General features: G+C 39.9%; 2 protein-coding genes and 2 long non-coding RNA genes across 4 annotated transcripts in view; 2 read left to right on the top strand and 2 right to left on the bottom strand.

Moving 5' to 3' along the window:
* The window catches only part of LOC145441433 (interleukin-1 receptor accessory protein-like 1), a 391709-nt gene that overhangs the window by 243128 nt on the left and 131064 nt on the right, over positions 1–17517 (top strand). The window lies entirely within an intron of this gene.
* Positions 1–17517, bottom strand: part of LOC145441430 (uncharacterized) — a 70030-nt gene that overhangs the window by 31572 nt on the left and 20941 nt on the right. The window contains exons 14-15 of the mRNA XM_080319286.1: positions 6650–6955; positions 5819–5995 (exon numbers count right to left, since the gene is read on the bottom strand). Of these exons, the coding sequence (XP_080175412.1) occupies positions 5819–5995; positions 6650–6955 (483 nt within the window). The remainder of the gene's footprint in view (positions 1–5818; positions 5996–6649; positions 6956–17517) is intronic.
* On the top strand, positions 2745–4488 carry LOC145441443 (uncharacterized). Its single transcript, XR_013915829.1, has 2 exons — positions 2745–3780; positions 4285–4488. It is a non-coding gene; the product is annotated as an uncharacterized LOC145441443 (long non-coding RNA).
* Positions 9144–11530, bottom strand: LOC145441441 (uncharacterized). The gene is made up of 2 exons (XR_013915823.1): positions 9855–11530; positions 9144–9372 (listed from the first exon to the last, which is right to left on the bottom strand). It is a non-coding gene; the product is annotated as an uncharacterized LOC145441441 (long non-coding RNA).

The following is a 17517-nucleotide window of genomic DNA, read 5'->3' on the forward strand; positions in this document are numbered from 1 at the left end:
TGTTAATGAGGTCATATTGTAACATGGAATGAATTATTATTGAGTATATATTTCCTAGTGGCAGCAGTGTATATTTCAGTGCATCAAAATTTTCCAGTATAAGTTTGTGAGATTCTACTTGCTAGCTTTTGATGCCAGCTTTCATATGATACCGTATGTTAATTGATAATGAACCGTGTCCACACTGAGCCTGAATATCCAAAATATCAAAGGAAATAGTCATTTGAAAGCCAATGAAAGCATAGGCTATTATAGCCTATATATTGTTGTTTACTGAGCCATTCTCTTGTTGTGAATTGGGCCTTTTCTGAATGGAAATCCATTCTCAGGGTTGTCATGATGGTAAATTTGTTCATTTCTTGTCTGTGGATTAGCAGCGTATTTTCAAAGCTTTACCATGCTCAATGTGCACCCGGTACAGTCAGTCAGAAAGTGTTTATGGTGTTGTCAGAAAGTGTTTTTTTATCACAGGTGGATGTCTTTTAATTGGTGGTGTACTATAGATAGATATGCAATACATCTTGCATGCAGGACAGTTTCTAGCGGCCTGATGCCTGATATTTTATGCCTCAAAAATCTATGTCGATACTTGAAAGGTTTGAATGGCTATCATTGAGAAAGGTGTACGAAAGGCTACATAGATTCAATTTGTTGTGAGGTTGATAATTTAATGTGATGTCACAGAAAAAGACCAAAATGTGACCAAACAATTAGCAATGGAATCAATTTCAGCAGGGCAGAGGAAAGAATTAAATGATCACAAGTCAAGTTTTTGCAACTTTTTTTACAGCTTCTGGCAGCTTCCTAAATACTCGGAAGTTATGTAGTATGGTGTTTTCAGCTGTTTTGAGGAATCTTATATTGCGACTTTTCTTCATTTTTTCAAGCAACTTTTTTCAGCTTTTCGATTTTTCATGCAACTCACTTTTTACTGGAAATATTTGGTACTTTATGTAAATAGATCGCTTGATTATCATCACTGTCGTTCAAGTTTGAGGTCATTTCTCAGTTGACATACATTCAGGCTAGACCGCTGTAAATTATATTAGCCTGCTACTGGGTCAATTTTTTCAGGCTATTGATTTTGTTGAAGGCGCCAACACTGAGTTTTGCGACAGTGCCTTGGATACGCATCGATTCGAGTATCTCATACCTTAATAATGTCAAGAAACTTATCCATAAATGTACTTTTTTAGTGTAACTTTGTGAAAAATAAATGAAAAATAAATGCAACTTTTTACTTCAACTTTTATGAAAAATATGTGCAACTTTCCACGGATTTGACTGCAACCAAAATTTGCCCTAAGATCAGGTGTTGCATAAGACAATTTTGACCATTACACTCTTGAAATGGGCTACCAGTTCAATATAAATGTGACTCGGTAAACAGCATATTTAGTAAGGCGCACTTGTCAGTTGACAACCGTACCTTTCATTAGCTACGATGAGTTTGGTATCACTCAGTTATATGTTATGTTGTAATTGGTAGCATCAGCATCTCCTAATTACTGCAGTCAAGTATCTGTTACAATGCCGCGAGTACATGCTAAATGTAAGTCAGGATCTCAGAAAAGGAAGTGGTTCAGATTTGGAAAGAAAGTGACAATGCAAATTTTGAACTGCGACACAAATATTTAACCATCTATTTCAGCTCAGGAATGTGCTGCACAAATTGAGGATGATGCTGTTTTTCCACCAACTATACTGCCTTGTAGACTTGAATGATGTAACAGTGCTTTCAAATACGTATATTGTATTTGATTGTAGTGGTCTTGTGTCTATGCTAGTTGTGGCGTTTTAGGTTTAATCCAACCAGGCAAGTTCTTATTTTTTTTCTATAACTTACAATTTTTTCATTAGTGCGTGTTGTTTCGTGTGTGTAACTGTTTATTTACAAATTGCGCTGCTACTATAGTACCGTATGTCCGTATACTTCAAGGTTTGTTGTTGTTGTCATTGTTACAATGCGAATATCATGGTTTGTGATTTTGATTGTTGCGTCATACTTTGCCGTTTTGATTTTGCTTTTAAATCTATTCAAATCCCTTAGGTGTGCAGTTAACTCTTGAAGAGAGGCACCCAAAAATTGTCTGAGTTCAATAAATATTATATTACAATGGATGTTGTATTGAAAGCTATATTCTTACAGATCATGGAACTAGCTCTTCACAGGTGATACCAGTACTGATGTGTTCCTGTGGCATTACTGGTGTTGTACCACATTGCCGCACATTTTGCTTTTATGCCTTATCATGCAACAAAATCTTCTTTGTAGCAAAAAGATAGGCCCAATCCAGCACCTGGCTGAAACCTTGACGTGGTGTGCTGGCTTATTACTAATGTCAGCCGACAGCTTTCTGGATTTATGTGGTATATTTGGCGTGCAGTTGCCTTGTTATACTATTATGTCATGCTACATCCCATACTTCTTCTACATAGGTGGGTCTGGGCACGCGCTGTAGTTCACTTGAGTCACTTGTTTTCGAATATGCCAAGTCATTTATTGTACTGTGGCATGACATTATAATTATTTTATATGCTGAAAGTTTCAACATGATGTACAGACAAAGCACTACCGGAACAGTGTATACGTGGTGTAGAACAATAAAAGTATCGTTAAGTGCTAGTGAGGGGGGTCTGGGGGGCGTAGCCCCCCAGAAGTTGCGATAATATAGATAAGGAGGGCCCCCCCGGAAGTTTCGCCTAGGGCCCCCCCAATCGTAAGGCCACCACTGAATGTCAGCACCGCGTGCTCAGTTGACCATTTGTTAATGGCGGACATGGCGATCTGTCTTAGGTTACAGTAGGTTAGGGTTACGCGTTACTGCTTTTTCTGAGTTTCGTAGTAAACAACCAATGCACAACTGTGACATCACTAGCAGCGTCTGGCTACGTAAGTACAGTAAGTAGTAACATCACGTGGGATATATATCAATTTATACGAGATTAGATGGAAAAGAAAGGGACTATATGTAATGATTAATGTTTCTGTATGAAAAAATACGACCTAAATCGAACATTATTGCATGGCCAGTAAATATTATTCGTGGCATGTCAGCGGATGAATACCACTCATTTTGAAATCGTTCGAGTGTCGTATCGTCGTCTGGCCATTATTGAGATTTGAGCCAATATGGACTATGGAATCGGTGTCTCGCTAAACGTACCGGGATTCCAACCCGGGTGGAGCGAAGCTTGTTGTGCTTGAAGAAAGTGGATTGTTAAAGATTCCTAGGAATGCTGAATGGGCTACGCATCGTAAAAGGTACAGTACTGCATAGTATTTGTTACCGTGAATATCTGCGACTGTGCACACTGCACACCACCGACTTTGATTTCATTATTGAAATATTTCATTCGCCGCATTCTCTGTTCTATTTTGGGATATTAGTCGACTCACATAGTGACCTGTGACACCACATACTCCACCACAGATGAGTTGAAACTGTTGGCCTGTTTATGTAATTTTCGGGCCATAGCATAGAGATGTTTCCATCCACTGCTGGATTTGTTTGGCACACATGCCACCTCAAATGAGAAACATTTTGCTTCAATACATTAGATCAGTGGTTCTCAACCTTCGCGGCGCGAGAAATTGACTAAGTCTGTTTGAATTCTGAATAAACATGTGTTTCACAACCACTTTCAGAAGACGATTGTTGAAGAAGAAACCTATTTCATATTCAAGAAAGCTCGCCAAATTCAAACTCCAGCAGTCGCACTCAACTTCATTCAAGCAAATTTTTGATATTCTTTGAAGATTTAGAGCAATTCACGCGTGTAAGTCATTCAATACTTCATAGATTTGGCAGTATCCTAAAGCTCAGTGCGTTGGGTAGCCGGTGGTAATAGCTGGCGAACTGCACTGCTTAAGACAGACTTCGATGCAATATAGGTTGCTATGCAGCCGCTATGCCCTGTAATGCGGCCTTGCGCTACCTAAGTAATTGAAATGTGACCGTGATTAGCAAAAAGGTTGCCTATCTCTGTATTAGATGATGTGCTCTTTTTGACGTGACGATATATGCAGGCGGGCGCAAACTTGGCCATCCCCGAGGGTGGCGCATGTCCAAAAGGTTGAGAACCGCTGCATTAGATAAAGTAAGTCATGAATCTCTGCTATATCATGTAAAAGGCGGAGCAGTCATCACACAATGTACCAGTACCGGTACTTCAAAAATTGTTCTATTTTTGTTAGCCTATTTGTCTTAGTAGTTATCGTAATGTCATGTTTAAGTTCGGAACTTTGCTTAATATAGCGACTTACGCATGAGTTCTTTTTAGTGGAACTGCAAGATACTAGTCACACAGAAGGAATGAAGACGAGAAAAAGACACAATTGGAAGTTTATCCGGCGGTGGAATTAATTCACCTTTTCTTGGGACCACTTGTGCTATATTTGCATTCCTCCTAAACAAGAATTAGACCTCCAGCAGCAATACTTTTTCATCGTGAATCATGAATGAATATACACTGTTATATATTATACAGTTGTCCCAATGTCGTTTTTAGAGCGTGAAGAAACTTTTGCGGTATTTTGGCATCGCGTTGCTTTGGGATAGGTATGGATGTATGTGAATTTAGAAGCTGGCATGTAATCTGAATTACAAAGGACAGCATGTAGGGCTGTAGATACTAGGTAGGCGGTAAAATTACAGTCTCGCTGGTAAATGTACAGGAGAGAATGTAGATTGAATGTACCAGAGGTGACTGTAATATTACCATCTGGCATGTAAAGCTAGATTACCGGGCGGGTGTAAGTTGAATTTACATTGAGTGACGGTAATGTTATATTACTGCCAAGTGGCTGGCCACCCTGCTTCCAGACATTTCGCGGTAAATCGAGGTAAATTTTTTTTTGTGTGATACATGAAATAGGGTATAGATGATATGTAGCGAAAAAAGGCCCACTGGCTGAGGGGGGTCTGCGGTTTGGTTTATCACCCTATGGGGCCAAAGACCTATGTTTGGGGGGCTGACGAAGTGCTGTTTTTAGTTTCCCAATATTTGGGGCGCGATGATCGGTGTGGAGCTTAAAAAGGGGGCGATGAGCCGAAAAAGGTTGGGAACCACTGGCCTAGACTAAAGTGGGTGTCTGATCTTGAAGGCTACTACAAGTTGTTTCGACACCTTCCTATCTTTTCATTGTATCGCAGTCTTGTGATGTTTTGAAATGATGAAAATATTAATAAAACTTTTCGATTGATTGATTTTGTGTAATAATGTTCGGTTGGTTTGTGCGGATGAAGTTTTTGCAAACAAAAACGCGCGGATGATTCTCAAAAAGGCTGAAAAGCCTTGCTATAGGCTATACTTATAGGCAAGGCTCATAGCACACTGGAAATAGTAACCCTTTTCAAATTCGAAGAATCCTGGCTCAATGCAGTCATCTAAGCGGATCACAAAATACTATTGACCTTAGGAAATAGGCCTACCGCCCTACATGGGTAATTGGACATTTGACAAGTTGGACTTGACAGAAGACAAATTGCTGTATTGTTGGATTTTATATATTACGTATAGCAGTGGGACTTGTCCTAGGATCTGAAATAAAGACATACATACTACTATGTCACAGTCACAGCCATTACTTCTCCGAACACGATTCGTAATGATCGAATACATTGAAGTAATGATATTATATTTACTGTTTTATTTGACGAAATGCATCGTCACTTTACTGCACGCATCCTGCTCTATGAGAAACAAATGTGCGAAAAGATTCGACTCATGCCAAGGGAAGGATTGCGTTATCGTGAACATCGATCGGGCTAATACTCTAGGGATATCTAGATACCCCTGACTACTCATGCCTTACCAGACGAATAAGTTTGCAAGGTCTGTGACGATTTACTCAATATCTTTTGCGTGGCTTCGTCTTTCACTTTGCAGATTTCCGAGTGTATTCGCTCGCAATGCACCTCAGCTTGTCCACGCGTCATTTTATCGAGAGGATTCGTGAACGTGTATAGTAGTCCCTCATGGCCGCGCATCCCTACGAGACAAATTGGTATTATATTATACATGTTTCAGGATAGAATGGCGATCGCAGCTGTGCGTTGGGATTATTGCAGATAAATGAACTAGCATTCCATTCATGTGATTATGGAGGATATCGAATATCTGTATCAATTGTATCGGAGGTCTTACAGAATATAATTACATGTAAAGGCCACATAAGAGTTCGACTCTGAATATATTGACACGATTTACAAATTCACCTGAAGAAAATAGCGCGTGTCATGGCAGCATATATAATTTAGAATCCACATGACATCGCATAGCATTGAATTGAGTGTAGAGAAAATCGTGACTATGTATGCGGCCGCTGTAATATTCATTGACAAATCCTCATTTCCTCAGGTGCGTTGTTAGAAGTTTCGTTACGCGTTGGGGACACTTACCCAAGAATAGTATTTTACAGGCTATACCGACGTCATTTATTTGGGACAAATATCTAAATGCTTATAACTTCTTCAACTTCAACCTTCTAGTAGGCCGCCCATCTCACTTGACGGTCCACAGCATACCTTACCTACAACCTACTGACTACTACATATGATGTTGTTAAACTGCAGGGTTTCGCACATCGTCAGTGTAATTAGGATATTCGATTGAAGTGTGCGGTTTGACGTTTGTCATCACTTACTTCCATTAATTTTGTGATAATCCGACGCGCTGCTAAACCTAGTGACAGCAGTGCACCGGACCCACACTTCTCCCAGCCAATCTGAGAGAGAAATTGACAAGACCACTTCATAACGATGATTTCCAAGATTTCGGCGAGTAAATGAAAATATTCCATCAGTGGCGTCATGCATGATGGTTGTTGTCGAAAGACCTCTTTCCAAAGTCCAAGAAATGTTCGGAGCAGGAAATGATTCGAAGATGCACGATATCGTAATGACGCCTTCCCCGATATATGTAGCATTCTTTTTGACAACATTCGGTGGAACTGAAATAAAGGAAATTGATCACGACATTGCTCTCATATATAGGCTCGGCTACGTAACACTGTGTTTACTCGTGGATCATGGTTTAGTTCAGAGCTGTAAATCAAAATGATATTTAATCGGGCTCAATACGCGTCATCAAGATTCAGAAAAAATAGCAAGTTCGGTATTTCAGAACAATATCATTTCAAAATGAGTCTTATTAACCGCATAATTCTTACCTCTAAATATTGACTGTCAATTCTCAATAAACTAGAGCAGGGGTTCTCAAAGGGTGGGCCATGGCCCACTGGTGGGCCATAGAGCATTTTGAGGTGGGCCACAGAGCTAATTAGAAAATTTCAGAATTAATGTAAGTTTAGATATATTTCTTATGTTATTCGCTAAAAGTACATTCGTATTATCGAATTATACGTAGGCTACATAAAGCTTTTCATCCGACTCTTTAGACGTAGTGGTACGTATGAAATCAGTATGTACAAATCGAAAACGTTAGGGAGAAACGGTGGCTTTTTCTACTGGCTATGACAACCTACGGCTAACATTAACGAAAATAATTTCAAGCGTATAATAACTGGAAGATAATGCTGAACAAACCAATTATTCCGACAAAGTAATATGTTGTATGCCGTTGGAAGGGTTTTGCAATGAACTCGCAATGGAGTGCAATTGATGTACAGATAGCCTGTACTGTACTTCGGCAGGCCGTATTATTGCAACCAAAAAATAGCAATAATTGTAAATTATTTGCAACTTCTGGCGGAGGTATACTGCACCACCGCAACGAATCGTAATGGATTGAGGATTTATCGGAGCGCATTAATCTTTGAAGTCCGTTTAAAATGTCCGGCCTGGAAATCATTCTACAACTACATAATGAATGAGTCACAGGAATTGATTGTATCATTGGATTGAATATTCTGACATCGGAACTTCAGTTGTGTTGGTACAAGACATACAAAGTAGTCTAGCCTACATCATTAATATTGAAAAATCATTCTCCACTTCTCTGTAGTACCCCATTCACCAATAAATTGTTCGATGCTGGCCCAGAATGATTATAATATTCACCACAATGGTATCACTAAAGTCCCAATCACACAGTGCGGGGATCTGATCATTGTGTTTCGCGACGCGAATGGAGCAGCGGCTGAATATAATCTCTTTGGGAGTTTTAGCTTATGATCTACCAAGGCCGTAACTCCCGCAACCACACCCCCAACTGGGGGAGCTCGAAGGGGCCCACGATTATTTCTTTGGTCGTTTGTTGTTGGATATTTATTCAACTTGAAATTTTTCCGCGCTTGGCGAGATTTCATATCCCGGGAGATCGAGATTAATGATCGAGATTAGAGAATATAATGCGCATATTTCAGAGAAATAGGCATATCGGCGGTGTCCATGACCATGCATGAAACAGGATTATAACCTTAACTTACCAAGTGGGCCACAGCACATTTTTAAACCGGAAAATGGGCCAAGGCCACGAACGGGCTGAGAACCCCTGAACTAGAGTTTTTGGGTTCGGCTGGCTCGAAATTGGATATGTTGAATGCACATGATATCCAAGAAGCTTTTATACAATAATAAAACATATGCCTTCAGAATTCAGTATTATATATGATGATGAATTCATGTTATATACGATGACGAATTCATGTTATTGCTGAATACGGGACCACAAAATTATCATCAGATAAATTCACAGATTAAACTAAACTTACACAGACCTTACAATATTGTAAGATGTCACGCACGATGAAAGCCATCACAATATATGCTCCTTTACCATTATTTTGTTATTTTATATATATCATTTCGAACACAACCCTACGTAGATATGTTTGATAATATCATCTACACTGTAAAAAATAAAAACCTCGATTTACCGCGAAATGTTTGGAAGCACGGTAGCCAGACATTTCGTGGTAATATAACATTACCGCTAGTCAATGTAAATTTAACTTACACTCGTCCGGTAATCGCACTTTACACGCCAGCCTGTAACGTTACAGTCACCTCCAGTATATCCAATCTACATGTTCTCCTGTGCATTTACGACCGAGACTGTAATTTTACCGCCTACCTACCTACATGCTGTCCGTGTAAATCTGGACTACATACCAGCTTGTAAATTCGCGTATATCCATACCTATCGCAAAGCAACGCGATGCTAAAATATCGGAAAAGTTTCTTCACACTCCCAAAACGACATTGGTACAAACTGTATATTCATTCATGATTCACGATGAAATGGTTATCGATGGAAAAGTATTGCTGCTGGAGGTCTAATTCTTCTTTAGGAGACATGCAGTAACAAGAGTGGTCTCAAGAGAAGGTGAATTAATTCCACCACCGGCCAAACTTCCAGTTGTTTCTTTTTCTCGTCCTCATTCCTTCTGTGTAACATGCAGTTCCACTGAAAAGAATTCATGCATAAGTCGCTATATTAAGCAAAGTTGCTAACCTAGACATGACATTAAAAAGACTAAGACAAATGGGCTAACAAAAATAGAACATGTTTCGAAGTACCGGTACTGGTACATTGTGTGATGACGGCTCCGCATTTTACATGATATAGCAGAGATTCAAGACATACTCTATCTATAATGTATTGAAGCAAAAGGTTCCTCATTTGAGGTGGCGTGTGTGCCAAACAAATCCAGCAGTGAATGAAAACATTTCTATGGTATGGCCCGAAAATGACAGTAAAAAACCAACAGTTTCAACTCCTCCGCGGCGGAGTATGTGGTGGCACAGGTCACTATATAAGTCGACTAATATCCCAAAATAGAACAGAAAATGCGGCGAATGAAATATTTCAATCATGAAATCAAAGTCATCCCGGTGGTGTGCACAGTCGTAGATATTCACGGTAACGAATGCTATGTAGTACTGTACCTTTTACGATGCGTACCCCATTCAGCATTCCTAGCAATCTTCAACGATCGTGTCCACTTTCTTCAAGCACAACAAGCTTCGCTTCACCCTTTGCTCAAATCTCAATAACGGCCACTGGCCAGACGACACTCAGGCGATTTCGAAATAAGTTATATATATTCATCCGCTCACATATGCCACCAATAATATTTACTGGCCACGTTATAATGTTTGATCTAGGTCGTGTTTTCCATACAGAAACATTTATTATTACGGTTGCCAGTAAACTCGCCCCAAAGTAAATTCGGCCCGTCGAATTCGGCCCTCGGTCACTTTGGCCGTCGGTGAATTCGGCCCTCGGTAAATTCGGCCCTCGGCAAATTCGGCCAGGGCCAGAGTAACAATAACAGTTACAATACCATTACCTAACCTGAATCCTAACCCTAATCCTAACCTAACTCTAATCCTAACCTAACCCTAATCCTAACCTAACCCTAATCCTAACCCTAATCTTAACCTAACCCTAATCCTAACCTAACCCTAATCCTAACCTAACCTAACCCTAATCCTAACCCTAACCTAACCCTAATCCTAACCCTAAACCTAACCCCTAACCTCCAAATCACTTGATAATATTATAATTATGTAATATAATACACATTATTAGTTATTAGTTATTAGTAGGTTTAGGGTTAGGATTAGCGTTAGGGTTAGGATTAGGTTAGGGTTACGTTAGGTTAGGTTAGGATTAGGGTTAGGTTAGGATTCGGTTTAGGATTAGGGTTAGGTTAGGGTTAGGTTAGGATTAGGGTTAGGTTAGGTTAGGATTAGGGTTAGGTTAGAATTAGGGTTAGGATTAGTGTTAGGGTTCAGGTTAGATAATATTATAATTATGTAATATAATACACATTATTAGTTCGTAATACAATTTCACACAATGTTCTCCGAGGGCCGAATATACCGATTGAAGTCGGCTGTCGGTAAATTCGGCCCCATAAACATTGGCATAAATATATACATATATGTATTTATACGCATACCCTGTTCTCCAAATCACTTGATAATAATATAATTATGAAATTAATTCACATTAATAGTTGGTAATACATTTTCATAAAAAATTCTCCGAGGGCAGAATTGACCGAGTAACCAGTGAATTGACCGGTGAATTCGGCCGTCGGTAAATTCGGTCCCCGTGAATATCCGCGCTATCTCCCGTGATTACGCGATCTACGCATACCCTGACATCCAAATCACTTAATAATAGTATAATTATGTAATTAATTCATGTTAACGGTTGGTAATACATTTTAATACAATATTCTCGGTGGGCCGAATTTACTGATGTAATGGCCGAATTTGCCTGGGCCGAATTTACTTTGGGGCGAGTTTACTGGCAACCATTATTACATATAGTCCCTTTCTTTTTCATCTAATCTCGTATAAATTGATATTTATTCCAAGTGTTGTTCACTACTTACTGTACTTACTTAACCAGACGCTGCTTGTGATGTCACAGTTGTGCGTTGGTTGTTTACAACGAATCTCAGAAACCCTGTAACGCGTAACGGTAACCTAATGTAAACCATAGTGTCCTATATGGTGTCGACACAAGCAAATCTCACGGTTCAATGAAATTGTATCACGTCACAATTTCCATTTGGCTACAGGCAATTTAACGGTCATTTTTGACCGGCTTGCCGAACATTAAATTTGATGAGTCGGGTATCAATCGAAAGCTGACTCTGCGCTGATTACGAAAATATAAATTTTATTCCACTCATGGCCCTGGAACCCCCACAATCAGCCCCAAATTATTCATTGTTAAGTAGGTTGGCAGTGTGACGCAACAATGCTGTCTGGTGAAACGAGAGACCAGCTCAAGAGCAAGGATGCGGCCGAGCGGCGAGAGCAGGATCAGCTGACGTCGCGGCAATAGCAATGAGCAATCGCGTCGCAGAGAAACGCTGCGCTGTTAATACTTTTCCATGCGCTTTCTGTGCAAACTCTGTTGGGCCGAATGGACAATGGACATTCAGTTATTCACAGATGCGAAAAAAATAATGCAAATCCGTTTTACGTAAGTTACATTAGGAATATAAATACAGGCTATAGAATGAATATAATTCAAATATCTGTGATACCACTGTATTACTTTTCACGCAAAAGGTCCCCGGCATTCAAAAAAACTGTTTGGTGATTGAAAAATGATAAACCAAATTCCAACGTCAACGTTTATAGTGATATCAGATATATTCCAGTGAAAAACAAAGGTATGGATTTGGTCGTAACATTTTGGTGTCGTTTGGCAGGTCTGGCCCGCAAGCTTTCCAATAACGGATTGAATCCGGACAGCGATCCCAGTTTAATTCGACACTCCTGCTGTTAAACTTTATTCAACAATCAACATTTTACCTGCTGCATTCGCGGACCAAGTCCTACCCTTACGGATCAAATAAAAGCTTGTAATGTATGCCCATGCTCAATGCTCATTGCTCACACTTGACCATAAAAGCGACTATAGAAAGTATCGACACCCGCCATCACCAGCGCCACGCATCTCTGGAGCCCTACGCAACAAGCGGCTAAGGTAATCGATATCATAATAATCAGACATATTCAATGTAGACTACTTAAACGTAGCCTACATATCTCTATCAGCTGAAGGATATTGCGCGAAAATTGGTAGGGACCAAAAACATTCTGTGGACCCAGTTCTATCCTTACAATTCAAGGAAAGGCTGGTGTGTGCTCGCTTTTAGCGAAGCGCCTATAGAAAGTATCAACAGCACCACGCGTCTCTGGAGCCCTACGCAACTAGCGGGCTAAGGCAATCGATATCATAATAATGTGACATATCCAATGTAGACTATTTAGACGTAGCCTAAATATCTCTATCAGTTGAAGGATAATGCGCGAAAATTGGTAGGGCCCTAATACATTCTGTGGACCCAGTTCTACCCTTAAAAGTCAAGGAAAGGCTGGTGGGTGCTCGCTTTTAGCGAAGCGCCTATAGAAAGTATCAACAGCGCCACGCGTCTCTGGAGCCCTACGCAACTAGCGGACTAAGGCAATCGATATCAAAATAATGTGACATATCCAATGTAGACTATTTAGACGTAGCCTAAATATCTCTATCATTTGAAGGATAATGCGCGAAAATTGGTAGGGCCCTAATACATTCTGTGGACCCAGTTCTACCCTTAAAAGTCAAGGAAAGGCTGATAAGGCGTGCTCGCTTGTACCGAAGCAAATAGAAAAAGTATCAACTGCGCAGCGTTTCTCTGCGACGCGAATGCTCATTGCTATTGCCGCGACGTCAGCTGATCCCACTCTCGCCGCTCGGCCGCATCCTTGCTCTTGAGCTGGTCTCTCGTTTCGCCAGACAGCATTGTTGCGTCACACTGCCAACCTACTTAACAATGAATAATTTGGGGCTGATTGTGGGGGTTCCAGGGCCATGAGTGGAATAAAATTTATATTTTCGTAATCAGTGCAGAGTCAGCTTTCGATTGATACCCGACTCATCAAATTTAATGCTCGGCAAGCCGGTCAAAAATGACCGTTAAATTGCCTGTAGCCAAATGGAAATTGTGACGTGATACAATTTCATTGAACCGTGAGATTTGCTTGTGTCGACACCATATAGGACACAATGATGTAAACCATTACTGGTCGCCTTGTCCGCCATTAACAAATGATCAACTGAGCATGCGGTGCTGATATTTCTAGTTTCCCAAACAATATTGTACATCCTAAACTGATTTTCTAGCTTATCAGTTCTATCCGTGACGACGAATGTAACCGGCGAGACCGGCCGTATAGCCATAGCCTTATAATATAATATAATGGCCATGGTGTAAAACCACATTAGCTACGATTGCCAGTTGTTTCTTGTACCCTACTATATACTATACTGAAATTGGTACTAGGGCCACCAATTTCCGTATGACAGACCCCAGTTTCGCGAACGAGGTTGAATCAGGGCAAATCACCACGAGAATGATATATCAGTAACATTCAGCTCCCCATATACATTGGCTGCAGCGATTTTGAAGCTAATCAATTTTGCCAATAGCCTGGTAAACTGCAGTAACGAGTAACTGCCAGTAATTTTGCGAAGAAATTCTGGCAACTTGACTTCACAGCTGAATTAAGGTAATATTACCTATCAAAATGTAAAATTACAAGCTACGTTCAGTTATTGGCTGCGACCGGTAATTCGTTGTAAAATTTACAGAGATTTCCCAGTAAATCTACCAGATTTTTTACAGTGTACGTCAGGGGTGGGCAAACTTTTGAGCTCGCGGGCCGCATTCAACATCTGGATCCATTCGCGGGCCGCACTATATAAAATTAGGATTATAAACCAAAACACAAATTGGTATTTGATTATATAGCGAGGACATGGAGATAATCTATATGCTTATTTAAAACCAACCGAACATTGCTTTGACGAAATCGTACACGCGCCAGAAACAGTGGCAGGACTTTATAAGCTGATCGCGACCTCAAAAACCAATTCGTCAAAACTATAGGGTTGAAAGTCGGCGTGAGCAGCTATCTGTTCATATAGATCTGCTAATTCCACTTTTCGGTCAGTTCCCGCGGACACACAATATTGACAGCATCAAAACCCTGTTAGCTTCAAACACGCTTCTTCTATATGTATAGATAACATATAAATCGCCTACTTCGACGCCAGAGGTGGACAACCTTTTAGCCCTTCACGGCCGCATTTCGACTATACTCATTTAGCCTACGGCTGCATTCCTGGGCATATCCGTAACGAACAAGCTGGGCGCGAAATAAACATGGTACGGTGTATATGTCTATTTCCGGTGAACTCCGGACTCGTCTATTTGAGGCTTACTATACGCACCGAAATTGCGAGTGGGCACAGTAAACGGTAACGAACTGTACATATTCGCGCGAAGCGCGAAAATTTTCTCAGTTTCACTAATAAATTTCTTCAATAATACTTGTAGTTTTACATCTTACTATCGAACTTTAACCTTTCTCAGCCCGTGTGATCAGATTCACCGGTTAAGTTGATGGAGGGGGTGTTTTCGAGGATTTAGGGCAAGTTATAAATTCGTCAATTCAAATTGCATGTCTACGGTCGCCAACACATGCTAATTGAATTCCGCGTCCACGGCTGCACAAATTTCCTTCTACGACCTCAGATTGGCCACACCTGTTTTACGCATACAGAGAACGAATCTACCGAATACACCCGCGAATCGTTTTCTCCAAGCACAGCACTAAAATTAATGAACGTTGCTGGAGTGGCCAATCTGAAATCACACTCGTGATCCGAATTATATCAATCCCGTTTAGGATTTCTGTGATATCTAGCAGTTCAAACCTTTCAAAATGCGTGGGCCTTGAGGTCGGGCTGTCGCGCCATAAATTATATATAAAAATAATGTATGAAGTATTTATTTAGAATTAACATGGTAAAATATATTAAGATAAAGTTTGATTAAGTCCCTGTAGAGTACGCATTTTATCAATATTTTTCATAAGTTTCATGAGACTCTCGCGGGCCGCACAAAACGGTGTTGCGGGCCGCATGCGGCCCGCGGGCCGTAGTTTGCCCACCCCTGGTGTACGTAGTGTTGCGTTTAAAATGAAACTGCATTTAAAACACAGATGCCTAACAGGGCCCTTGTTCCGAATATGTGTGTTAGCGTTTCGTCGTCGTTCATTGCTTTTCAGCCATGATCATGTATATATTAAAAATAACATAGGAAATTACAATGTTTTCATTTGTACGCGTGTGCAGTGTGCACGACAGAGAATGGTCGCAATTTATATCACACTTATATGTATAAAGATTATTTTCACGTGCGGAGATTAAAAAGAGACTTCCAGGCTCAGTAGACTGAACAATATATATTTGATTGACTTTCGAGCATTTGTCAATGTTCTGATAACAGGTCATGTTGGGTCATAACTGGATTCACGAAATCATGCATAATGTATAGGTAAAATGATAAATATCCTGAGACCGCAGCCACAACAGAACTGTGCCGCAGTTGATTTCTGCGCTGGAATCGTAAAAGTATCGGGCCAAATTATCACGCGCTTGCGGCTACACTCGGATATGAAGACCAATATCCAACCGATGGGTCAGGAAAGAGATTAGGTATAACAGAAATCCAGGATTGTGTTGCACCATGCAGTTGCTCAAATGTGACATATTTCACTTTCAATATTAAATTGACGCCAGCAGTGGGTCAAAAGGGTCATTTATTTTTTCAGGATCATGCTATACAATATTTCGCAAATAATTTCACCATATGACATTACTACACAGTTAAACATTTTTTGAAAGGATATTTTGAAAATCTCGACTGAAACATATTTTGTACTGGTCTGTTTCGAAACACGATTCGTTATAAATTAAATCCTACCTAACAGGTACTCGCTATAGTGGTAAATACGAGCTGTTCCCAATACTGTTTGGCAAAGGTGGTCATTGGTCAGTAACCAAGTACTTATACTTTGTCAAAGTAATCAAGTATTTGGTTCTCTACTGGCAGTATTTACCCAATCTATTTTCCGTTACTTTTACTTCTAGATTGTATCTATTATTGATTTACTCACTTACATTTCACTATTTACAGCTTTTAAGTAACAGTAACATGTTCTTCCAATGATAGAAAGAAAGAAATTTAGCGGCTGTTTTCACGAAGTATCAGATCTTAAGAGAATAATTGTAGTTGTGATTGTTAGTGTTTGTTTATCAGATAACTGAATTGTTTCGTCATATCAGAGGTAAACGTCATAACACGACTGTTGCTTTTTAGTGCGACTGTTCGCAGCGGTGGCAACCATTTTGCACCATTCGCTGGAACCTGGTGTTGCATGCTGATCTTGCCATAACTGTCACTTGATCGCAAGAATAAGTCGTTGAATGGATTAATTTTAAATAATGTGATAGTGAATGAATCTAATCTGCTTCTTATCGAGTCCTGGAGTGTGCGGTCCTGTTGCTAACACATATTTAATTTCACCGTTGACTGTTCGGATGATTACGCTATCACATTACGATTTGTTTTTATAAATAACAGCCCTACAATAAAAAGCCACAAGAATGATTTTCTTGTGTAAGATCCCAACAACTCATAGCTCGATGAAAGAAGGAAATGAGAGATTGCAACACTTGATATACAGTACATACGTCTTTCATGAATAATGCTGATGCAACGTCTGCTTTCGATATGTCTACTGCAGTTGTAGGAAACCTATGACTCGCGTGTCATATATGGCTCTTTAAGGTATAGGATAAGGCTCTGTGCTAAATTTCTATATATTTGGATTTTTGGAATCAATCTGACAATTAAATTCGAATAATATCAGTTATTATAAATTCGAAACTAATTACGATGAATTGCGCTATCACCGGTGAGGCTTGGCCCGTATATGTACTTTATCAGTTTGTGCCTTACCTAACCTTTCGCGCTTTATTTTCGAACAATATATATGGAAATTGCGTGACGTGCGTGATGTTAATTGTCTAAGCTTCGAAAAATATCATATGGCTCTAACAAGACCCACTATAATACAATATTAAACACAGGTAATTTGCGAAAGATCTATATCACAAGTTTCACATGGTGAAATAACGCAATCAGCATGATTAGTATAAGTTTTTACAAAGAATCGACGGATCCCA

This window comes from Botryllus schlosseri, chromosome 6, assembly GCF_051294905.1.
Source record: "Botryllus schlosseri isolate E-star chromosome 6, Bs_hap1, whole genome shotgun sequence".
Taxonomy (NCBI): domain Eukaryota; kingdom Metazoa; phylum Chordata; class Ascidiacea; order Stolidobranchia; family Styelidae; genus Botryllus; species Botryllus schlosseri.